The sequence below is a fragment of the Heliangelus exortis genome, chromosome 4 (assembly GCF_036169615.1).
Source record: "Heliangelus exortis chromosome 4, bHelExo1.hap1, whole genome shotgun sequence".
Classification (NCBI taxonomy): Eukaryota; Metazoa; Chordata; class Aves; order Apodiformes; family Trochilidae; genus Heliangelus; species Heliangelus exortis.
The window spans coordinates 1,427,697-1,453,726 of NC_092425.1; the positions used below are offsets into that span (position 1 = coordinate 1,427,697).

Genomic DNA, 26,030 nt, shown 5'->3' on the forward strand with positions numbered 1-26,030 from the left:
GGGTAATTTAGGGCAGGAATTGCGGAGGAAGACTTTGATTGATTATTGTAATCATGTGTGGCCCGAATATGAAACGGGGGGAATGCAGTGGCCTCGAAACGGTACAATAACTCCTGAAATATTAAGTTCTATGATGAGCTTCTTGCGGGAAAATGAGAAATGGGATGAAATACAGTATTTGGATTTGTTCTATGATCTGAAAGGAAAACCTGAGTGGCAAAAAGCTTGTGGATTGTTGGTGTTAAAAACCATGGAAGTAGAGTGTGACAAATGCGCTGGTTGTAAAGAGCGTAAAATACGGTTCTCGGAGGAGGAGGAGGATGTGTCTTTGTTGATTCCCCCAAGTGCGCCGCCGCTCCCACCCCCTGAGGCTCCCCCGGTAAATCCGGTTAGAGCCCCTCTTCCTTTCTCACCTAAGGAGGAGTTAGAGCAGGAGGATTGGGTTGATCAGCCGAGAACGCCGCTTGCGGAGCGCACTCGGAGAGGGAGGCTGGGAAGAGAATGCGGTTTGTCGCAGCCTCAGTTGATGGCTCCGCTGCGGGAGGCAGTAGGAGCAGATGGAGGGAAGGTGATGATAAAGGTTCCCTTTTCGCCGAACGATTTAATGATATGGAAGCAATCGGCGGGGGCATACAGGGAAAATCCTGAGAAAGTGGCTCGGGTTGTGAAAATGGTAATAAAAACTCAGAATCCTGATTGGAATGATTTGCAGGTGTTGCTAGACACTATTATGGATTCTACAGAAAAGGAGATGGTGTTTAGGGCTATGACAAATCGGGCAAGGGAATTGATTAGAATGCAGGTAGCACAAGGTTCGGTGAATGATTTGGTACCAAGGGAAGACCCCGAATGGAATCCCAATTCATCGGTGGGATACAGAGCGTTAAAGAACTACCAGGATTTACTGGTAGAAGGGGTCCGTGAGGGGATTCCGAAAACGATGAATTGGTCTAAGTTGTATTCTGTGAGACAGGATAAGGGGGAATCCCCATCGGCATTTTTAGAGAGGCTAAAAGAAACAGCGCGGAGGTACACTGATTTGGACGTGGAAGGTGAATCGGGAAAATTACAGCTGGCGTTGATTTTTATGGGTCAATCTCAGGAGGATATTAGGAAAAAGTTGCAGAAGTTAGAGGGAGAAGACACACGGAATTTGGAAAAATTAGTGGAGGTTGCATGGAAGGTATATAATAACAGGGAAAAGGAGACAACAAAGAAACAGCAGGCAAGCATGCTGGCAGTCCTGCGGCAAGCGGCGGGTGGATGTAATGGAAATAATAGAGGTCGCAGCCATGGCAGGGGGAGAGGTGGTGCTGGAATAGGGAGAGGCTTTGGGGGTTTTGGGAACCAGAGTGCAGGGGGACGCGGAAGGTTGGGACCTAACCAGTGTGCCTTTTGTAAAGGACTGGGACACTGGAAAAATGAATGCCCACTTAATCACGGAGCCCCGAGGGGGGGAGGCTTCCCGGGCAATGAAGCGAATCCCGGTAACGGGGTAGGAGGCGGATTGAATCCGTTCACGGGAAATCCGCAAGGTGGCGCTCAAGCGTTTATGATGGGAAATTGGCAGAATCAGAGCTGACTAGACAGAGATCTAAAGGTTATTTTAGAAGTGGAAGGGGAGCCGATGGAATTCAGGATAGATACAGGGGCTAGTTACTCGGCAATGAACAAATTAAAGGGATCTCTAAGTGACTCTACGGTGTTGGTTGTTGGGGTGACTGGGGAGATTGAAGAAAGGACATTCCTGCGGCCACTCGATATAAAATTTGGGGGAAAAGAATTTGATTATCAATTTTTGTATATGCCAAACAGCCCAGAGTCGCTGCTCGGGAGAGACTTGCTTTCAGTACTGCAGGCAAGAATTATTTTTGAAAAGGGTAGGGTAAAACTGGAAATACCAGAGGAAAACCTGGCAAAGCTGTTTGTGATCAAAGAAGTAGGGAAAGAAGAGATACCACCGGAAATTGAACAGGCAGTTGTGCCATGGGTTTGGGAGACAGGAACCCCAGGTAAATCAAAAGCGGCAGTACCAGTAGTAGTGGAATTAAAAGAAGGGGCTCAATCAATAAGGGTACGGCAGTATCCCATCAGCCTGGAAGCTAGGAAGGGAATAGCCCCCATGATAGCTCAATTCTTAGCTCTAGGAATTTTACAGGAGTGTGAATCTGAATTCAACACCCCCATCTTTCCGGTCAAAAAGCCTAATGGCAATTACAGGTTAGTACAGGATCTAAGGGCAATCAACTCTATTACCAAAGATATACATCCCGTGGTGGCAAATCCGTACACATTGTTAACATCTGTTTCTGAGAAATTTCAGTGGTTTACAGTAATCGATTTAAAGGATGCCTTCTTCTGCATACCCCTGGCACCTGAAAGCAGGAACATCTTCGCATTCGAATGGGAGAACCCTGATACGGGACGGAAGTGTCAACTCACATGGACCAGGCTTCCCCAAGGATTTAAATCCTCACCCACCATATTCGGTAACCAGCTGGCCAAGGAACTTGAGGAATGGAAGACTACCCAGGTAAAAGATTCGCCTTCCTCTTATGTGGTATTGCAGTATGTGGATGATATTTTCCTGGGTACCATGGAACGGGGTCTCTGCCTCAAGTTAACCATTGCATTGCTGAATATGCTGGGACAGGCTGGATACCGGGTATCCAGAGAAAAGGCACAGCTGGTCAAACAAAAGGTCATTTATTTAGGATGTGAAATTTCACAGGGAGTTCGTCGTTTGGGAGTAAATCGCATTCAAGCCATATGTGCAATTCCAGTACCCCGCAATAACCAGGAATTAAGATCCTTTTTAGGAATGATTGGCTGGTGTCGACTGTGGATCCCCAACTTTGGGCTGACAGCCAAACCCCTGTATGAGGCTGTGAAGGAACCGAGACTTAAGTGGGGACCCACGGAAGATAAAGCGTTCCAGGAATTAAAACAGGCCCTTAAGGAAGCACCTGCCCTGGGCTTGCCAGATTTAACCAAGGACTTTCAACTGTATGTACATGAAAGACAAAGGTTAGCATTGGGGGTGCTCACTCAAAAACTGGGGTCTTGGAAAAGACCGGTTGGGTACTTTTCCAAACAGTTGGACTCAGTAAGTGGAGGATGGCCAGGATGCCTAAGAGCAGTGGCAGCCACAGTAATCCTGATCCAGGAAGCACGCAAGCTGACGTTGGGCAAGCACATGATAGTTTATGTACCCCATATGGTTATAACAGTATTGGAACAAAAGGGGGGCCATTGGCTCTCATCAAGCAGGATGCTCCAATACCAGGCCCAATTGAGGGAACAGGATGATGTGGAACTGAAAATAACAAATCACCTTAACCCAGCAGAGTTTCTCAGGTCTACCCAGGAAGAAGGAGAGCTGGAACATGACTGCATGGAGGTAATCGAGCAAGTGTACGCCAGCCGGAAGGACCTGAAAGATGAGCCACTGCCAGATCCTGATTGGGAACTGTATACGGACGGGTCCAGCTTTGTGGAAAAAGGCACTAGGTATGCAGGGTATGCAGTGGTCACCTTGCAGCAGATAGTGGAAGCAAAAGCATTGCCCCCGGGCACATCAGCGCAGAAGGCAGAAATTTGGGCTCTAATAAGGGCCCTGGTGCTGAGTCAAGGAAAGAGAGTCAACATATGGACGGATTCTAAATATGCATTTGGAGTAGTACATGTGCATGGGGCTCTGTGGAAGGAGCGGGGACTTCTTAATTCGCAGGGGTCGTCAATCAAACACAAGGAAGAGATAATAATGTTACTGGAAGCAGTTTACAAACCATCGGCAGTTGCGGTGATGCACGTCAAAGGACACCGGAACGATCCAGGAAAAGAGTTCCAGGGAAATCGACAAGCGGACCAAGTGGCAAAGCAGGTTGCCAGAGAGGTATGGACTCAATTAGCTTTGATACCGGCCCGGAGCAACCCTGCCGCTGCACACATGGAAGACAAACCGCATTACTCACTAGAGGACGAGAAGCTGGCCCAGATGTTGCAGGCACGAAAGAACATCAAAGGTTGGTATGTGACCCCAACAGGACAGGTGATCCTGCCGGTAAGGATCATGAAGACAGTATTGGAAACAGAACATAATAAGTGTCATTGGGGTGCAGAGGCAATGGTAAAATTTTTGAAAAACGAAATATTCTCAAACCAGATGTTAACATTGGCAAAAAGGATAAATGCAATGTGTCCGGTGTGTATCAAAAACAACCCAGTGGTGAGGAGGCAGGTTCAAATGGGAAAATTGCAGGTAGGTCCCCAGCCAGGAGATTATTGGCAGATAGATTTTTCTGAGTTACCAAAGGCCCAAGCATACAAATACCTGCTGGTGTATGTGTGCACATTCTCAGGATGGCCAGAAGCTTTCCCTTGCAGGACCAATCAGGCAAAAGAAGTGGTAAAAACACTTCTGAAGGAAATCATCCCTAGATTTGGGGTGCCATTAGGGCTATCATCGGATAGGGGTCCCCATTTCACTGCAGGGATCGTGCAGGAGATTTCTGTAACGCTAGGAATTACTTGGAATCTGCACACACCCTGGAGACCCCAATCAAGTGGTAAGGTAGAGCGGATGAATCAAACATTGAAAAACCAAATTAAGAAAATTTGCCAAGAAGCAAAAATCCAGTGGCCGCAGGCGTTGCCTTTAGCTCTGTTAAGGGTTAGGATTAAACCAAGGGAAAGGATAGGGGTAAGTCCGTACGAAATTTTGTATGGCAAACCCTACCATGCTGCTACCTACCAGGGGGACCCTCATTTGGTGGGAGATCAGGTAATATTAAATTATGTGTTGTCTCTGAATAAGACTCTTACAGCACTCAGAGGAGCGCTGCAGTGGAATCGACCCCTACCCCTGGAAAATCCGGCCCACGACATCCTTCCAGGAGACCGAGTCTACATAAGGAACTGGTCAGTGGAGCCACTGAAGGAGACATGGGACGGTCCCCACCAGGTGATCATGACCACCTACACGGCTGTCAAGGTCGACGGGATCGACAATTGGATTCACTACACCAGAGTCAAGAAGGTCCCTACGCAGTGGTCGGTAGAACCTTTGTCCTCAACCAGAATGATATTCAGAAGCAGGCCGTGAGGATATTGATCTACTTCAGCCTAATACTAGCCGTAGGGGCAGTAGTAAAAGTAAATGTACCTGAACCTTACTTAACAGTTGAAGAGGGATCTGGTGTTAATCTGACATGTTTGTTCACTGATGAAGGGGGGGCTGGACTCAATGAGGTTACAACAGGATGGAAATGGATAACAGGAGATAGAATAGTTCAAGAGGGAATACGGACGGTCTGGGACAGGTTACATCAAGTAGGAATGACTGTTTTGCAAATACCCAGAGTAACCAAAGAAAATGAAGGAAAATATACTTGTGTGGTGTTAATTCAGGAGAGTTTTCAATATGGAGATTTTGAAGTAAAAATTAAACCTAGAGTTGAACCAGGGAATAGAATAACCAGACAAGTGGCTGATGGAACAAGTAGACAACCAATTAATAAGGGGAATTTCATGGAAAGTAAAGGTCGAGAAAATTTGGTAATTGGATTGATTAGGGATTTCGGCCTCATGCAGAATGTAACGAAAATTACAGCTTGCTTGCCCTTACCCCAAGCAGCAGGTGAACCAATACCCTGGGGAATAATACCAGTGATTGGAATGCCTAAATCTTTAAAAAACGTCTCTTGGACATGTCAATTGGTTCCAAAGTTAGTATCAGTTCAGAAAAATATGTGTATGACAATTAAAACAATGCCAGAAACAGATTGTAAAAAGAAACCTAATTATTTTGCTTGGGTCCAGAACACCAGGAGATGCTTGGTTGATTACCCCGAAAAGGGGCCATGTGAAAACCGTATCATAACAACTAAAACTACACAAAATGAGATGAGTTGTCAAAATATTACTCAGAATTTAGATACGTGGGGAGATTGGACAACGTTATGGGGACCTAGTATTTTGGAACATTATACTTACTTAGGAAAGGTACAATGGTGTATACAGTGGACAGGGAATAGAAATCACTCGTACCAGGATAAGGTCATAACTACTCATACTTCCTTTAGACAATTACAAATCCAAAAGGAAGAATGGAATTGCGCAAGAATATTTACTTGTGATACTCCAGAAGATCAAATAGGGTTGGTTCCAGTGAAAATGGCATTAAAGTGGGGATGTGAATGTAGGGGATATCGACATACCGTTACCTCCAATCAAGAAAGCCCCGCTATAAACTGTAAAACTACAACTGTCCATAGCCCAGGAAATTTGGTATGGGTACTAGGACATGGACAATGGACATCTCATCTACCATTGGATGGATTAGCCACACAAATTACTTTAGGGGTACCTACCCTCTGTCCATTCTGGAAACAAGCAGGGCTAACACAAGAAGAGAGGACTAAACGGAAGAAGAGAGGTATAAATGATGATTTAGAATCGATAGGGATGGATGAAAAAGATGAATGGCACGAACCCTCCTCTGGAGTTAAATTTGGGTGGGTATTGGAGTCATTATTTGCACCCATCTCGACTTACCGAAATCGAGAAATGTTATATAAACTGTTAGGACAAACTGAACGATTAGCTGCAGTAACTAAAAAGGGGTTTAAGGACTTAAACATACAACTTCAGGCTACTACAAGAATGACTATACAGAATAGAATGGCGTTGGATATGATGTTATTAAAAGAGCATGGTGTTTGTGGGTATCTGCATAATATAAACAAACATTGTTGTATACATATTCCGAATGTTACCCAAGAAGTGGAAAAGGATATTAGTCAATTAGAACAAATTGAGGGTAAGGTTCGTGATGTTCGGAAGGAAGCAGAACACAATTGGGTTGGGGAAATATTTAACTCTCTGGGATTTCAAGTTACGGGTTGGATTTCATCAATTATACAATATGGGATAATGATTATTATAGTTATTGTAATTATGTTAGTAGGATATAGATGTTTATTGGGAATGATAGCTAAGGAAACTCATCATACACGAAGAATTATGAAAGCTATAACCCGGAAAGAAGTGATATCTCCAGGGGAAAGAACACCTCCACCAGCTTATCGAGAAGTGTAAAATTGAGCATCCTTGCGGAGATATAACCGAAGAATGCTCAAAAGGGGGGACTTGTTGCAGTTTGTGGTAAAATAAAATCTTTTAGGGGATTAGAATGTACTTAGGTAGGCAAAACTCTGTTAGTTTACCCTGGAAAGAAAGTGCTGACCCTGTGGAACAATGATCAAATAGGGGAACTGCTCAGTAACTGACCTCCTGTTCCTAAAGATAAGATATGGTGGGATGTATGGAAAGCAGTAAATCTGTAACTTAAAGATGTTCAACTATTGTTATCTGTATGATTTATGCAGCTGTTTGTAACTAGAATGAATGTAACTCTGCACGTAACCTACAATGTAAAAAGGTATAAAAGCTTAACCAAAAATAAGGGTCGTCGGAATCCTGACTTGGGACGTTAGTCCACAGGTTTCCCGGGCCCCGAATAAAGCACCGCATAAACTGACACTCTGTTGGTTTGTGTCTTGATTACGGGCAACACCTGTGCAAGCTGAGCATCTCTTCTCTGCTTCTCTGTGCTGCTCCTCAGGTCCATTCTTCCCCCAGAGCCTCCTTGATCCCTGAGAGTTTCCTTTTCCCAGGCTGTCCCACTCCCACCCCAGCCCTTCTTGCCAGTGTGCAGAGAACTCTTACCTGCTGATTTTGTTGGGAAGCTCAAGTGAAGGTCTGCAATAAACCAGAAGGAACAGGTTTGTTAGTGAGTGGTTTCAGGTCAGATATCCAGAGTCTCTACAGCATGCAAACCAGGCTCACAATGTGCTCCAGAACCCCACGAGAAATCCTGATCCAGGATTGGATTGAATGGTCATTGAATAATGACATTATTCCCAAGCCCGGGGAGTCTGGGTTGTGAAAGTCTGAAGACATCCCTTAGAGATGGGAGCAGAATCCAAAACACAACTAAACTGGGTTGTTATTCTGTTTAAGAGAAGAAAAACCCAAATTAATGGATATATTGCTAAAAGATTCCTTCTGCCTAAATGAAGGAAGTGCCTGGGAGTGAAGAGCTGGCATTTAACTGACAAATATGTCTTTTAATAAAAGAACCTTAAATGCCTAATTGAGACACATCTCCAAGTGTCACAGAACCCTTTAAAAATTCATCTTCATTAATTACCTTGGTGCTTTTTGTTAGCAGACTGCCAAGCAGCAGGAGCAAAGAGGCCCTGGTAATGAAGACAAAATGGACCTTGCAGAGCAACGCTGTGAGCAGTGCTTCCTGACCTGCTGCTGCCAGCTTTCCCCTGCCCCTCCACAACTTCTGAGGGCAGAACACTCATCTTTTGTTAGCTTCTTGTTAGTATGCTGCTGCTTTTCTGTGTCTAGACTGTGGGAGGCTTGGAAATGAAGGTGGCCATGGACACTTCAGAGCTGGAGGTCAGCCACAGCCAAGCATCCATCCACACACTGCCTTTGATTACGTTGCAATAAATCAGTTCTGGGATCACTCTGCAGTCCCAGGGAGCTCAGCTCCTCACTCATCCAGGCCTCTGAGAATCCCCATGCTTACTGGCAGTAAAACATTGATCTGTTTGTCCAAGACAGACTGCCTCTTGCCAGAGGTGAGTGACTGGCACTCTAAGGCTTCTCGCACTAGATTACTGCAGCTACAATATTAAAAAAAAAAAAACCAAGAAAAACCCTTAGGTGCTATATCCTTAGCAGTCATTCATATTCTGAGGTTAAACCACAGAGTTTGGGCATCTTCTTCTAGGCTGAAGGGCACTGTAAATCCCTCTTGCTGGGTCTCTTCAGGGTTCACTGCTGTCAGAGCACCTGTAGGGAATGCAGGGAACTTGACACCAGCACTTGGGCCAGGTTTGAGCTGCACCAGGCTGGGAGACTCCAGAGGAAGCAGGGTGAAGGCAGCCACGACTCCAAGAGGGCACTGAGCTTCTGCCCTGCAGTGCTGCTCCTCCTCCTCCTCAAACTGGGGCCCCTGGGGAGTCCAAATCCACTCCTAGAGCCTCTCTGCACTTTCTGTGCCCTGGACTGATGTTTTGCACAAAGACAGCTCCTCCACCAGAGCTGGAGTATCAGGGAAGCACATTGTTCTGCTGCTGCCAAGGTACTCTTTGAACACCAAAGTGGCTGCTCCTGTTTTTCCTCCTCTCTGCACCCACTGGGGTGCAAATAACCACTTATGGTAGTGATGTAGAGGATGGAGCTTTAACTGCATTTTGATCACAGCCATGCATGAAAAGCACATTTTGTTGAAAAGCCCAATGCTTAAAAGCAATCAGCAAGAGCTGTTCTTGAACATCCCAGGTATTAGTGATGCTGACTACTCTGAAGTTATACAGTTATCTCACCCTGGCTTCCAGCATCCAAAAGAGACTTTTTCTCCTAAGCTTTTTATCATTTCCTCAATGCACCTGCAGAAAGCAGTGACACCTTGCTTGCTCTGTGGTGATTCATCAGGCAATGTCTGTAGCCTGTCTGGGCAGCATTCATGAGAAAAGCCAAGGAAAAACTTCTGGGAAGTCAGTAACTCACCTGTCAAGGGAGGTTTGGAATGACACACAGTACAGAAAGCAGCAGGACATACACCTTGCATGAAGAAAACACCCAAATAATATATAATTGCTTCTTACCCCAATACTGCCTTTCCTTCAGCCTACAAGGAGTGGGATACCATGGAAAAATTGCCAAGTGATCACCCAGCAACAGCTGAACAAGTAAATGGAAAAGCCCTGTGTGTGCACCTCCTTGGAGAAAGGCAGAAGATGTTGTCAGGTCCTACAAATAGGTCACTTCTCTCTGAAACTTCAAGTCTTGTTTCCCCAGCCTGAGGAGAGTTGAGCTTTTCTAAGGAAACCTCCCAAGATCATGAGATCATTGCACACTTTCCCTCAGCTCCTCTCTCCCAAGGAGAGTGAATCATCTTGGCTCAGAGTAGAGCAAATACATAAATAAAGTGTGTCAAGCTTGAGACTCAGATCCAAGCTCACCAAAGACTTCAGGTTTATCAGAGTTGTTGGCTCTGTGACCAGGCAGGGTGAGGTAGTCTGGGGTTCAGTACCCAAAGGCACAACCAAAACCCATCCAGAGCTCATTGCTTCACTAAAACCAGAGAGCAGAAATGATCCCAGGTAGGAAACATGACAGCTGGTCCCTGCCCTTCCTTCAAGGACTGCAGCAGCCTCCCGAGGCTGTTATTTGTAAAAACCTCTACACATTTACACCACAAAACCACAGGCTTCTTTGTTAAAGCTCCGGCTGCCACATTCTGCTAGAACATGAAAAATTAAATAGGAAAAATCTTGTGCCCTTCTCTCTCTCCTCCCCCCTTCTCCAGGACGCAAGCAAGATGCCACCTCACCCTCTGAGCAGAGATTGCTCAGCCCTGCCACACAAACAAATCTCTGCTGATCAGAGCAGTTCAGCAGGTAATGTCAGTTTGCATTTTCTAAAAAACCATCCAGTGCCCTTTCTGGTGGTGGGGTCACACGCTGCTGTTCTCCAGGAACAGGAGGACAGAAGGAAAAGCAGCACAGCACTTGCTGTCCTGGCTGCCTGCTCTGAGCGTGCCACGTCCTTTGGGGCTGGGAGTTAGGGGGCAGATGCTCTGCATAAATAATCTGGGAAGATTCCCAGCTTCCTCATGAAAAGTGAGGTGTGCCACACTGGCTGTGCTGAGGCCTCACTGTGCAGAAAGCAGGACAAGGATAAAAAAAAACTGGCACGTGGTGAGGGTTTGATTTGAAAACACCTCCCTGAGTCAGTTCAGGGCTGGTTAGAAACCTGACAGATGGAGAAAGAGAGCAGTAAGTAGTCTCTCCCCCAACTCTGCTCTCCAACAACTGCTACCTAAGCAGCCTGGAAACCCTGCAGTTTGCTGCTTCTGGTTTTGGAGAGCAGCCACATGAAACTGTGTTCACTGGCAAAACAAATGAATACATTTGGCTGATTACTCAGAGGGGATACCACAATATAAATCAAAGCAAAATTAAGAATTTTAAAGAGCCCTCTTTGCCCTGACAATGCTATGGATCTGTAATTGTATTAACTGAGGCTTTGCCATCTTTTCCATCTGCCAGGCACTTTGATTCTTGTCTCCCTCTGTTTGTGAAAAAGCTGAAGCTATGGTGGTTAATTTTTACCTGATATCACTACCCAGAGTTCCTACACAGGCTGCATACAGAAAAAGTCAAACCCTCCTTGTCTTACTCATAAGAATCTGTCTTAGGGAGGTGCCTCCTTTGAATCAAGTGAGTAGGATTTATAATGTGATAAAGATATCAACAGATGCAGCAGGTTGATAGATCTGACAATTTATTATAATTGATCATTTGATCTTACTACCCTGATGGGTGAACCTAGGCTCATACTGCTTTGTATTTTTTTTTTTTTTTGCTGTCTAGGTCACAGGATTAAAAAGTCACAAAATTTGCACTCTGATGTATTTAGATTCTCACTGATATAATCTCTGATTTTTCATTATTAAACAATAGAAAAAGTAAATATTAGCAAGCAATCCTCTGTGGAGGTGGGAAATGAGTAGGAGGTACATTATACATGCCAGCCAAAGTTCAAGAGGTGTGTGTGTCAATGGCACACATGCAGGTTGCTTTATTTGCTGAAAATCATCCCTACTGCCTCCCCCAGCCTGGCACAGCACTGCACAGCCCCTCCTCCAGGGGTGCTGCTTTCAGCCTTTTTACTGCAGCACTACTGTTCTCTGATCTTTCTCCAAGTTCTTTCCTAGGCTCCCCACTCATTTTCAAGTTGCTCTCCAGCTCTCTGTGGCACTCCTCCTACACTCTGATCTTTTGATATGGTTGATTGGAAATTTCTCTTCAAAATGTACTTTTTTGCTTTTTTTTTTTCTGCAGCAAGGAAGGAAATTTTCACCAAAATGACTTCTTTTTTTTTTTTTTAATGGAAAATTATCTCGAAGATAAATATGTTCTTTTGCATTGAAGTTAGCCAGCTGAATTATTTTGGTTGAGCATGCCAAATAGAAATGTTCTGGTTTGGATCAATTTCACATTAATTTGTCATCCCCTGAGCCCCCACACAGTAGCTGTGGTTTGGGTGCCTTTGGCTTGCAAGCTGTTCTTTCCCCTATGGGCTGCACATCCCTGTTTTTCATACCAGCTCTGGTGAACAAAAGGTATCCAGTTCCTATAGAAGCCCCTGAATGTGAAATTTCAAAGATTTGGGAAGAAATAATCTAATGGCAGTGAGACTCAGCATTTCTCAGCACAGAATGAAACAAATGGCTTCACACTTGCTTTGCTTTAAAACTTATTAGGGTGCAGCATATGGCTTCCCTTGTCCCTGAGCAATTGCAACCAGGAGAAGAAATCTGTTTAGAGGGAACCAAAGCATTTTTTCTTTAACAGATGCAAAGAATAAATAAGAGAGCAAGGGTGGTCCAAAGGTGTACCCGTTTGGAATAAGCTGCTTAACTCATCTGGGTGAGTAATGGAATGTTACCTGAGTAAGATGATGATTTTTGCAGAGACCCAAGGAAGGTTGTAAAGCTTTAGGGGTATATTTTAAAAGTAAAATGGGATTGCAAGTTTTCTCCTCCATCCCCTCTGCTTTGCAGCCAGAAAATTTATCTCAGTGACCTCCTCAATGCCACACACTGACCACATGTGGCATATATAATGGTTGCTATTATCTTCTGTAATTTATCTTCTGCAACAAGACTGAGTATCCCAACTGAATGGGTTTGAGTTCACCCCTCACAGCTCTGTACCAAGGTGACACGGGCAGAGTGCACCCTGCATGAATAAGGAGCTGGCTCTCATTCTAGGACAATGCACAAGAGATTCAAAGTCTTTTTGTGTCATTTGAACTGCCCATGTAGGAAAACAGAGGGTGTGTTTTCAGGCCTTACCTGAGCTTCCAGATGTAGAAGTGGTTTTCTGTAGAGAAGTTGTAGAAGACAAAGTCGATCCCTTGGTAGATGGAGCCTCCAAAGTCCTGTTTTGTGGTGTCAATTGTGTTCCACTTTCTTGTGTAGCTGGAACTGAGACAGACATGCAGGTAAGGTACACCTGGAGCTTGCCCTAGGTTCTGGACCACCCCCTAACAAATGCTCCCCACCATCAGAAAAGAGACCTAAGGTCAGAAAGCACCACAGCTTCTGGTAAGCATTTGTCCAGCCACGAACCAGCCCTACAGAGTTGTTGCTGCTGCCATGGACAAAGCATCCTTAAAGCACATCCCAGCCTGAGGAACAGCCCCACAGCTGTGCAATAAGACAGCCTGGGGCTCAGGCTTGGGAGCCCAGGTTAGCTGGATAGCTGTGCACCAAAACCAGCACAAGCAGAAGAGAGAAGCTCACTTACTGCCCTCTATTTTAAACCTTCATTTTTAAAAAAATGAAAACAAAACAGAAAAAAAGCAAGCTTCAGCCACAACATAACGTGATACTGTGAAAAGTTTTAGGGATTGTAATTAAGTGCAGAGTTACTTATTCCAATCTGCACTGTTAAGGTCTAGGGAAGAACATATCTCCAGAAATTAAGGTACAAAAAATGGAAGTGTCTCATTTCTGTTCTCACACAGCCAACAGGGAACCAAGGCCACCTGTGTCACAAGATTTCCAGCCCAGGGTGACTCCAAAAGAGTGGGGCAGGGCACTGCCTCTGGAACTGAAGGTCACCAAATGCTTCAGCACAGCTGCTAATTCCTACCCCTGTGCTCAAACCTCAGCATAACAAAAGGCAAGACAGCTCCTCTTGAATAAAACATAGGGGTGCCCAAGAATAACCTTATGCTTCCTTTCTGATATAAATCAGAGATGCCACTGAGTGGTAAACTGCTTCTCCATGTGAATTTCAAACACTGGTAACTAAAACAACTTTAGGACATGTTTCAGTCAAAAGACTGCAACAGGAGCACACACAACATGTGAATGTTGAGGAATGCTTCATCACATGCTTTATTCATACACTCTGCTTACCCCTCAGAGAGCCCTTATCTCAGGAAAAAGGTCCCACGCCCTAAGTTCTGTTGCCACAAACCTTTGTGTGGGGCCCTTCCCTTCCTCTTTGGTTTATTAAATGCAATACTGTGGAGAGGCAAGCTTCAAAAATCACTGAGCCAAGAATGAGTGAGCTGAAGCCCCTGGTGTCAGGGGATACCTCTACAATTTTGGAAACTGAGAGGAGGTGAACAGCCAGGGACAGTAACTCTGAAGAGCAAAGCACTGGAAGGAAACCATAGCAAAAATACGATAAAAAAGCTGAAATGTTTTGAAGCTTCCCTGGGACTCTCTGGAATGAGAAGCCTAATTTCCCTGTCAGCTCCATCCAGAAACCTCATCACTGTAGCCCTGCAATCTGCAGCCTCACGTGCAGTAGAGATGAAGCCTCTCTACGTAATTTTTTACTACAGTGTAACACAAGGATCTGTGAACTTTAATCATCCCTGCATTCTCACCACAGAAGCCTTAAAAGCTAACTTTTCCCACTTCTGGTTCTTACTGCACTTGCCTCAGATTCCCACTTGAAATTCTGAATTTGAATCTGAGGTCAATTCAGTAAAAAAGCTCACAACCCCAAGAACCTCCTGCCCTCTTTGAGACACAGGGGCTGGTAACAGCAACAGCAACCATCTTGTTTCTCCCCTATCAGAAGTTCCCAAGAGCTTGCACGGGAGAAGAAAAACCCAAGGCAAACCAGCAGCAAGCCTTCATGTGCACAGACACTTGAACACAAACATTCTCCAGGAACAATCAGGTGTGTGGGAGAGAGGAGGCAGGCAGTTGCCTCCTAACCCTGCAGAGAGCTGCTTTCCCATGGGGATCACACGTTCCAGGCATCCTATCAGTCCTGGCAGCAGCCCAGCCCTGGGTGCTCCTCTTGTGCTGGGGAGCTGTGAGAACAGATTGTGCTGGGGAAGGCGGGCGGCGAGCTGGATGTGCCTCGGCGGGGGGGATTGGGAGGGAGGGATGCTGGCATTTCCATGCTTTTTTTTTTTTTTTTTTTTTGGGTAATTTATCCTGGATGAGATTCTTCCTACAACTCGGGGGTAGCACTGAGGATGACTCATGTTGTTACCCAGGGCTTGGAGTGTGGTTTTTACTGCGTTGGTTTCAGCAGACTGCAGAACAGGCTCGCTGCTCCACGGCAGCAATTGGTGAAGGAAATGTGCTGGGGTGCAAAAGCCTGTGTGCTGGTTTTGCTGCTACCAAGACAAAAACCAGCCCTCAACCTGGTGGGGAAGTTTCCTTAAATTCCCCTGTAGTAGCACAAGCTGAAATCCTAGCAACCCAATTCTCTGCTGACCCGTGGCAGGTTTGCAGCAGCATCCAAGCCTTTTGCCTGGCACACAGCATCCGCTCAGCCACCAACACACCCAACAGCTCAGAGAGCCCAAAGCCTGTGGGAACAGAGGCTTCCTTACCAGCCCCTGCTCAGGGATGCAGCAGCAGCACTGCCAGCACAGTGCTAGAAACCTGCCTTTTTGGTAAATCCCATAACTCACCCCCTGTGCAAGGTTTAATGCCACTCGACAAGGAGGGGGCGGCGCAAGGTCCTTCCTGCAGGGCCCCTGCTCCAGTGGGAGCTGCTGGGGGGGACCCAGTGACTCCAGTCCTGCTGTCCCCACTGACACATCCCTGCAGCCACCCATCACATCAGGCTCTGGCTCAGCCAGCTGCAGCACAGATTTCTGCCTGCCTGGCAGGGGAAGGCCCGGGCTCACAGAAAAGCAGCAGAGAAGCACCCGGGGTTAATGGGTTTGTTGTCAACAGCTTAGCATCGATAAAAAAGGGAAAGGAGTAAGAACTGCAAAAAAGCTGTCCCAGTGGAGCAGCAGCAGAACTCCCTGGTGGTGAGGCAGCCCTCCCTGCTGGTATTTTGATAAGGTAAATGATGGCATGTTAACATGGGTTTGTCAAAGGGATAATCAACAACGGGGAAGCTGAAGCCTCTCTGCAAAGCTCTGAGCCTCAGGTATTCCCTGTTTATTACATTCCCTTCCTCTTTGTGCTCTGAAACCCTTCATTTTCTTCAACCAGCTGCAATCCGGTTGATCTTACTTGATCTTGGCATGATTTTCTACTTAACCTATGTATAATTCACATATATTTTGGCATTTCCCAACACAACTCTAAATTTTCTTTATAGCAGGCTGTTACCTAACTAGCTTTGACATCATAAAATGCTTCAAGCAAGCAGAAAATACTCTGCATAAGCTCCATGCACTACAAAGAATGTAGATATCTGTACATGTGCTGAAACCTTACTTTCCAGGAGAGGAGGAACTGCACCCAAACCACGTTAAAATGGCAGCAGAGGGCTTTGTAATGTGGAAAACTACACCTCCTCCCTTGAGCTGGTATCTCTCATAAACACACACACAGGCCTAGCTCCTGTAACCAACAGCCTAGGAAACTGTTTCCATTAGCAAATGCATTGATGAAAACTTTGAAAAATCCCAGTGTAGCAAACCCCATGCAACTTAATGCCCATTCAGAGGAAGAGGAATTGGCTAGGGAGGTAACCAAGCAGATCTCAGTTTTTGTGTGGACACCCATGGCTGTCTGCATCTGCTGTCTGCCAGCTTTACACTTCTGTAAAGCTAAAAACCCCAAGTATTTTAAAATGTGTTTTAAAACATCTCTCTGCCTCACATGTCTCAGCAGCCAAATACACTCAGTGTTTACCTACAGCATGCAGCAACAACCTGAGCAATACATATTGCCACAACCCTTGTCTGATAGTTTTACTGAAGTAAAGCTTCCTTCTAGATTACCAGTAATTCAACAAAAAGAGAAAAGGTATCTGTCCCACTCTCTCCTTTTCTCACTTTTTAACACTGAAAGTTTCATTGCACTGTGATGTCTCAGCATGCAGGAGAGTGGCATGAGATCAATTAGGAACACGATGGCCAAAAATCCACTGGTAATTTAACACCTTGAGCACTGACCTTGCACAAGATGCTTGCCCTGTATCCAAGGCAGGAAGAACCTAATCTTTTGTTGCATTTCATTTCATTCTCTTTTTGAAAGTGTCTCCCAGCACCTCAGGATATGAAATCTGGAGTGCAGGTGCAAGCTCCTGTTCCGTGGCACCGTGTGAGTTCTTGTTTTGGGGCCTGAACTGCACAAGTGAGTTAATTCTTTTGCCCAAATGTGAACTGTTAGTTTTGGCCCTTACACAAGAAAATCAGAAAGTTAAGGAGATCAGTGTGATTGCTGGCTTTCAATACAAAAACAGGGCAGGGGGGCAAAGCAGGTGAGTTTGTCCTTATGGACTGCACAAGAAAAGAATACTAGGGAGTTAACAAAAAAAAAAAAAAGGGGGGGGGGGGGACAGAATCATAGAATCATTTGCATGATTTCATAGTGTGTGGAGCACTGGGGGCTTTTCCTGAGTTTATAATAAAAGGTGACAGCAGCCACAGAAATTGCAGCAGAGACAGGAAGCCCTGTCACATCTCTGCTGTGGGGATGCAATCATTTGCTGGAGCTTTTAGAAGGGGCTGAAGCAGTGAAAGAAATGACCTCCATCACAAAATGACAGAGGCACCTGCTTTTCCCCAAAAAGCAGGTGAATTAAAGGTAAATTCTGGAGTATCATAAAAGCACTGCCAAGTCTGCCTCTGTCCCATGTAGGATGGGTGAGGGGTGTGTGGATTTTCTGCAAGGGCTCACCAGGTATTTGCACAGCCCCTGTGCCCTGTCCCAAAGCCACAACCTTGTGCCCCATCCTCCCACTCTGTGCTGAAGCCAGGGCTATGGCTTTCTCCAAAGGCAGACAGGAATTTTGTTTTTTAAAAAAACATTAACATTGTTTTTCACAGACAGATTTTCCCAAAGCTGCTTAATGTTGAAAGAAAATATAAAACATTTTAATGCAAGGCAGTTCCCAAGGTCTCTTTTAATTTTCCTGCTTACAAAGGGGAGTGAGAGGTAGATAAGCCCTCCTTTTTTAGGCTTGTTTATGAAACATTTTTATAACAAGTTTTGTTTGTTTTGGTTTTTTTTTTTTTAGCTCAAATGAAGATTTTCAAAATGAAATCACAACCCAAGCAGCTAAGGACTGAACTCTGGCTGGTGGCAAGAGAGCACAAGAGGAACAGAAGGGAAGTGTGCTGGTAAAAACCCCACACCCAGGTCCATCCTACATCCAGCACCATTTTTCTGGGGCAAGAGTGCAAACCAGTGGCCAGAGCTAAGCCACACTGGCAGGAATGCCTCTACTTGTCAGCTTTCCTTTCCCTGCTGGGAGCTTTACCTGTCACCAAGGTTTAGTTCCAGGTGGCTGTGCTGCTCTGGTACCCTCAAGCCAGGAAGGCCCAGGAATCACATCACTGATGTGATGCTCCATGCCTCAGGCTTTTGACAGGCCCAGAGGGTGACAAATGCAAGCTCAAAAATATTCCCTGTGGCCTTCAGTGTCACTCCAGCAGCTCCTGCATCAGCCAGACCTTGTCCTGTGCCTCACTGATACTGGCATTTAAAAGCCAGGCCAAAACACAAAAGATTTTGGGGATACAGTCAGATACTCCCCACAGCAAGCACAGAGTTGCATCAGGAGAAGATGTAACCACTGAGTGAATATTTAATTGCTGTCCAGGCCCCTGATTAGGCTCAGGTCCATGCAGGGTGGCTTTAAAGAAGAAATCTGCACAGGGAAAGCATGCAGGCTGTTTCACAGGAGTCTCTTTTTAGGCAAGGAAGAGAAGTCAAGTTCTAATAATTTGTCACAGTTCAGTATGGTCTAAATATCAGCTGTGAGAACATGTGTGCCTCTGACTGCTGAGTTAAATACCTGGAATATTATTCTTATTTTAATTGCTTGAGTCAATTAAGCTTAACGAATGCAGTATTTCAAAGCTCTAGTTCAGCAAAAGTCTTGAGCAAACATTTACACTGGAGTTCACAGACAAAAAAGGGAGATGGAATTTCACCTTAAATTTACTGAGCTCCTTTTGGATGTTATTAGACTTGATTAAATATATGCAACTACTTGTTGGATACCTAGGCTTTTTTAAAAAAAGAAAAAACTCTCTGTTTCTAGAATCCAATGCTAAGATTGAGGTATTTTCCAAGACTGATGCAGGGTAATAAGTATCACACCTCTACCTTCAGCACTGTGACTCACAATAATATGGAGCATAATTAACTGTAGCACTGCAGTATATATGAAAATAATAAATAAAGGGGGCTGTTCTATTATCACACTGAATAATTGACTTTTAATAAAATATTTCTTTTTAAAAATGCAAACCAAAACCACAGAAGAAAATAAAAAGTGAAAAACCCTTAAGTACATGCCTCCCACTTAGAGGGAATTTCAAATCCTGTGTAATGACTGCAGATCACCTCCACTGCCTACCAAAGGAATACTATTTGTGTCAGATTGTAGGGCAAGGTTCATTTAAGATATGTAATATGGTGGGATGAATATCTGCTTCCCCAAATCTCCAAACCCATAACCCAAACTACTCTTCTAGACTCCCTTTTATTGCTCTGCAGGGTTTTACAGAAACACAGCATACAGTGAATCAGAGAAGTCTCAATGAAGTTATCACTTACTGCTTGGTGTTGTTTCTGCTGCTGCTGCTGCTGTAGTGGCCACTGTTGTTGGTGGTTGTGTTGTTGCACCTTGTGTTATTTGTTGTGTAGTTTTAGGTGAAGAAGGCAGGGAGGCTAATAAAGAAATGACATTCAAATTACTTCCTCTATTTCCTACACAGACATATGCAGACACACAAACCACAGCTATTGCCTGACTGATTTTACATGATCAAAAGAGTGTGTAATAAAGCTTCATTTCCTGAATGACCACTGGGACAGCATCAACAATTAGCTCAAAGAAACTTCAACTTACTGCTTGTGTATTCCACTGTGGTTCTGGTGGCAGCTGCTGTCAGCACTGGTGCTTGCAATGTTGTTGCTTGGGAAGCTGCTGCTTTCACACTTTCTGTTACTGCAAGGAAGGTATTCACATCTTTATTGACTTGTTTTGTCATGCCCAAAGAAACACCTCATCCCTCTGGCTGCCCTCTCTCACCAAAGCAGTGAATTTCTGCTAAAGCCTGCCCCTTAGGGAGCTTCCTCACCTACACATTTTTAAAGAGGATTCCATGTTCCTGTGGTTGGTGTTGGGGGGAAGGTTTGGCCTGTGGACAATCCACAAGTTGGAAGGGAGCAGCTGCACCTTCCAGCCATCCCTAAGAAGAGGTCTCTGCCCTCTGGGAGTTACACAGAGGTGCTTGGAATGACTGCCAAGGGAAGGGGAGAGGGAAAGGGAGCCTGGCAGGAATGGATGGGGTCACCAGGCTGCCAGATTGGACCAGCACTTTGCCACATACCCTTTTTATAGGAGAAGGGATGAGAACTAGATGGTCCCTAAGGTTCTTTCCAATCCAGACCATTCTATGATACCCTCTTCCTCATTCTCATTTGCTGGCTGTTCACCTAGAATAGTGCCTCAAAGAATGGACCTCCTTGTGTGCTTGTTCCACACCCCTGAGGTGTTTTAATCTCCTACTGGGCTTTGATATCTTTCTCACAGGCATAAATAACAATACTGTTTTCCCTTCTGTGACAAAAAGCTGAAAGAGAAACTTCAGTGAAACATTTCAAGAGCTCATTCACTGTGAGATGTTGGTCCCTTATTAAATGTCTTTGAAACAAACAGGTTTTTGAAACATAAAAGAACTGCAACACAGTTTGAAGTGGACTGATTCTTCTGCTCTAATAAACATAACATATGCATACTTCACCTGGCTGCATTTTGTTCACCTCCATTAATAGCATTTCCAGTTCATACATCATTATAATCTCAGTGCTTTCAGCTCCAAAACAGACTCATTAATGTCTCTAGTTATCAAAAAATATAATCCTGTGTCCAAGTTTCCTCCTCTCATCACTTATGAAGTGCAGTGGTTTTCAATATTCACCCTAACAGAGGAGCAGATACTTAGCTCACATGAATGATAAATGCTCAATATTGATTTCTCATAACTACAAAGCCATGAAATAAAGACAACTGAGTAAAAGTCAAAGATGTAAACAAGAATCACAGGCTTTTATCCTATGAAGCAGATATTTCCTGTGTTAAGTCTCCATAATTTTAATGACTTCAAGCTGGATCAAGTAACAACAACTCCCAAACAAAAGAGAGAATGCAGTTTTGGAAACTGATGCCTCCCCATTGCCCTCAAAAGTGAATCTTGACCTCAGTAGTTTCAAGAAGTTACCAGCAGCATTTCTGCAAGTACCAGCTCTATCTACATGCATCTTTCCCTACAAATTATGGCCCCAAATTGGCATATATTGATGATTTTTGTTCTTAAAGTCCATGTCCTCTCCCATCACCCTCCACACATTAAGTCAGCTGCTCCCTGCTGCCCAGTCCCTCAAGAGATGCTCTTGCCTAAATTATTCTCAGTCTGATGAGCTCTTGAATTATAAGTCTTGGCTAATTTTCAAGTATCTGACCACACTTTAACCATTCCTTGAGAACACAGGAACTCAGAATTTCAGCCTTTTTTACCTGAAAGAAGAAATGCAGTCTGCTGACATTAACTGTCTCCTTACTAAGATAGCTTAATCCTTTCTTCTCCCCACTTTTATAAGAGTTCCAGGGAAATACATTGCTCTACAATCAGCTGACATGAAACAATTCACCTCATTTCTTCCTGAACCTGGAAAACCTAAAAGCTAAAAAGGCAATGGGAACTTCAGAGTACCAGATAACAGTGAATTTGAACTCTTACCAAGTTTTGATGTTGATGCAGAAGTGGCTGCTGGGAGGACACTGTCTGGAGCATCATCTTCTGAAATAAACACAGAAAGAATTATATTACTTCAGCCACCTTCCAGATCTACTTAGCTCTACACAAGCATTTTTAGGCAGAGAGCTGTAAGGACCTACCTGCAAAATCAAGTTCAGCAGTCTCTTAGCAGAAGCAACCAAATCATAGAGCTCTGCTAGTAACCATTTCAAGCTGTATCCTAAATTTCTTAACTTTGACCTCACTGCTGTGATGGGCAGCTGTGGGTTGTTTTCCAACACAGAGTAGTGCCTCTGAGACTAGACTGGGAAAAAAATCTAGAGCAATTTAAGGTTTTTTGCTATCTCCTCCTCTCCTTGAGTATAACCACAGCTTGTCTGGGTCTTCAGGGGGGAGGATAGGTTGGGGGCTGACCTGCTGGAGAGCAGTGTAGGTGAAAGAGACCTGGGGGTCCTGGTAGACAAGAAGATGCCCATGAGCCAGCAATGTGCCCTTGTGGCCAAGAAGGCCAATGGCATCCTGGGGTGCATTAGAAAGGGTGTGGTTAGTAGGTCAAGAGAGGTTCTCCTCCCCCTCTATTCTGCATTGGTGAGGCCACACCTGGAGTATTGTGTCCAGTTCTGGGCCCCTCAGTTCAAGAAGGACAGGGAAGTGCTTGAAAGAGTCCAGCGCAGAGCTACTGAGATGATTAAGGGAGTGGAACATCTCCCTTATGAGGAAAGGCTGAGGGAGCTGGGTCTCTTTAGTTTGGAGAAAAGGAGACTGAGGGGTGACCTCATCAATGTTTTCAAATATGTAAGGGGTGAGTGTCAGGGAGATGGAGTTAGGCTTTTCTCAGTGGTGACCAGTGATAGGACAAGGGGTAATGGGTGTAAATTGGAGCATAGGAGGTTCAAGTTGAATATCAGAAAAAAATTTTTTTTACTGTTTTTTTTTAATTTTTTTACTGTAAGGGTGACAGAGCCCTGGAACAGGCTGCCCAGGGGGGTTGTGGAGTCTCCTTCACTGGAGACATTCAAAACCCACCTGGACACGTTCCTAGGGGATGTACTCTAGGGGGCCCTGCTCTGGCAGGGGGGGTTGGACTGGATGATCTTTCCAGGTCCCTTCCAACCCCTAGGATTCTAGGATTCTATGATGAAAATAACAGGCTGCAAGAGCAAGCACCCATTCATCTGCCTTGGAGGAACAACACTGTAGTAGCTCCCTGGCTAGTACAAGCACTTCAGGAAGTTTTCAGCATCTCTCTGATCCTTCCACATAAGGGGAAGAGGAGAATTCACAGAACATAGATGAGGAGGCACCAAGCTGAGTAATGACTGACTTTCCTCCCTGGTCTCAAGGCTGTTGGGAATTTACCACTCCAAGTAAATTGTGCCACTCTTAAAGACCCTGTGTCAAGCTGTCTAAAGTCAAAGTTGCTTTCTTGCTCTCCGTCTTCCCACATCACCAGAAATAAATTGTGATCTGCTCCCAGGAAGCAAGTGATAATGCAAGTGTCTAATGCAAAGGAAATAAACTGGCCCCATAAAACCCTCCACCAAACCAAGAGCAAAATAATTTCTATGTGTTCTGGCTGTGCTGAACAGTTGTAGCAGCATAACTCAGTGAGAGTGTTGGCTTCAAATAAGACTTTCAGTCTTAGTTCTTGGGTGTCCAGAGTTTTCTCCTAAAAGATGCAAAGGGGGTGAAGAGACTACAATGAGTCACAGGCAATGGCTTTTCACACTGCTGTGAGACAAGGGGGGAGGCAAGTGACAGAGCTGAGTTCCCCAGAGCTCTCAGGGTGGGAGTGTGACATCCTGCCAGGCTGCATTAGCATGCTTAACAGCAGCCAGGCCAGCATGGCAGTGCTCTGCTCTGACTCCATTCATGGCAAAATCTGCTGGTGTGCTCTCTTTTTCTGGCTACAGGGCAGAACAGGCAGCTTTGTTCCCTTTGCTCAGCATCCTGTGCTCCAATGGACATTTCACCAGCACCACCCGAGGCCACACAGAGTCTCAGGACTAAGAGGGACAAAAATTCATCCATCAGACAACTGCAGGGGCTCTGCAGGGACACAGTGAGGCTGAGGCAGGTGAAGCCTCACAGCACCTTTCAGGCAGTGTAAGGTTCTTGGCATTTCTGATGGGCCTCAGCTGGATTGCTGCCCTTCCCACTGAGCCCCACTCTCTGGGGCTGCCACAGGGCTTCATCACTACGTGTGCTGGCCCAGTTTCATATGTACATGGATATGTGTATATGTGCATGTATAGGTGTATATGTGCATGTATAGCTGTATATGTGCATGTATAGGTGTATATGTGCATGTGTAGGTGTACATGTATAGGTGTATATGTACATGTATAGGTGTATATGTGCATGTATAGGTGTATATGTACATGTGTATATGTACATGTATAGGTGCATATGTGCATGTATAGGTGTATATGTACATGTACATGTGTATATGTACATGTATAGGTATATATGTACATGTGTATATGTACAAGTGTATATGTACATGTATAGGTGTATATGTACATGTGCATATGTACATGCATATGTGTACATGTATAGGTGTATATGTGCATGTATAGTGTATATGTATATGTATATGTGTATATGTACATGTACATGTGTATATGTACATGTACATGTGTATATGTACATGTACATGTGTATATGTACATGTACATGTGTATATGTACATGTACATGTGTATATGTACATGTATAGGTGTATATGTACATGTATAGGTGTATATGTACATGTATAGGTGTATATGTACATGTGCATATGTACATGCATATGTGTACATGTATAGGTGTATATGTACATGTATATGCATATATGTGCACTTATAGGTACACATATGTGGAACAGGGCTTCATGGGGAACCACAAAAGTGATCAGGAGCCCAGAAAAACCCCAAAATGACCTCTCAGGAGGAAGAAGTGCAAAAATTGCATTTGTTTAGCCCAGAGAGGGAAAGGCTAAGAGAAGCCATGCTGGCAGCACTCAAGCAGATGAGGGGCTGCAGTGCAGACAAAGGACTCAACTTCTCATTATGTCCTGAGGATGAAGGGGAACAGAGAGGGCAAACCTGGACTGCAACCTTTGCTGGCAGCAATTACCAAAGCATTGTTCTGAGGAAAGCTGGACAGACTAATTCCCTGCTTCAGAGCTATAAAGCAGGCTCTCCAGGTGGCATTGGTATATTACTTTTTTTCAATATTATATTATGTTTGTTTGTGTGACCCTGAGCCTTTGCAATAACACACAAGCCATGAAGAAGTCAAAGTTGCTTTCTTGCTCTCTGTCTTCCCACACCACCAGAAATAAATTGTGATCTGCTCCCAGGAAACAAGTGAGAATTCTCTCAGTCCTCATGACCATGAAAGAAACGCCTGCAACAGCTGCTCCGGCAGCAGCCGTGGGAAGGCTTCATGTGACATTTTGTCCTCTCTGCAGAAAGTTAGAGCTGTGCTTGTGAGAAAAGCTGGTACTGATATCCTCAGAGTTCCAAACAAATAGCTGCTGCCTGGCAGTGCACACAATCTGTTTACTCTTACCTTGGAGCTCTGCTGCCCGTGATGTTTTCTCTTTCATTTTCATTTATTGCTGCTTCATCTCTTCACTCTCTTTACCTGATCTTTCCCCAGGCCCAGTCTAATTCTCTTGCTTCTCTGATTACTTTTTTTAGTCCTTGCCCATCTTTCTTCCCTAACCTTCTGCTCTAAGCCTCGAGATGAATGTCTTTCTTCTTTCATAATGCTTTCTTATGTAAAGGGTCTCACATCCACCAAAAAAAAAAAAAAAGAAAAAAAAGGGTTGTCTGGATGAGCAGCTCACCTCCCATCAACCAGTCCCTGCTCAAACATCACTCCCTTGTGCAGAGAGCAGAAACAAGTTTTGGACACTGCTCAAGCCTTAGTCAAGTCCTCTGGACAGAAATCAAGTACACCTAAACACATTCATTTAGGGATCTAACTTAAGCTTTAATTTCTGGTGTAGAAATACCCCTTCTACCTGGTGAGGCTCAGCATTTAGGTGCTTTTTGGGCTTTCCTCCTCAGTAACGTTGTGCCAGAGGCCCAGGTTGCACTTCCAGCTGAAAGGGAGGAGGCAGATTGCTAGAAGCAGTGTTTGGGAAACCTGGGCTCAGGCTGTGGCACAGCTTCAGGGTAACGTTCTGCCAAGATACATATATAAATAACTTGAAAGTAGCTGCCACCCATG

At 44.7% G+C, this 26,030-nt stretch overlaps 1 protein-coding gene across 7 annotated transcripts in view; it reads right to left on the reverse strand.

The window, feature by feature from the left end:
- EMCN (endomucin) overlaps positions 1 to 26,030 on the reverse strand; it is a 59,225-nt gene that overhangs the window by 17,790 nt on the left and 15,405 nt on the right. For 5 of the 7 annotated variants that reach the window (XR_011725627.1, XM_071742576.1, XM_071742572.1 and 2 more), the window contains exons 2-6: positions 21,793 to 21,852; positions 19,899 to 19,997; positions 19,604 to 19,717; positions 12,947 to 13,078; positions 7,729 to 7,761 (exon numbers count right to left, since the gene is read on the reverse strand). Coding sequence is in view for 6 of the 7 variants with exons in the window: in XM_071742576.1 (XP_071598677.1) it covers positions 7,729 to 7,761; positions 12,947 to 13,078; positions 19,604 to 19,717; positions 19,899 to 19,997; positions 21,793 to 21,852 (438 nt within the window). In the remaining variant the exon portion in view is untranslated. The remainder of the gene's footprint in view (positions 1 to 7,728; positions 7,762 to 12,946; positions 13,079 to 19,603; positions 19,718 to 19,898; positions 19,998 to 21,792; positions 21,853 to 26,030) is intronic. The other 2 variants (XM_071742577.1, XM_071742573.1) reach the window with 1 other exon arrangement.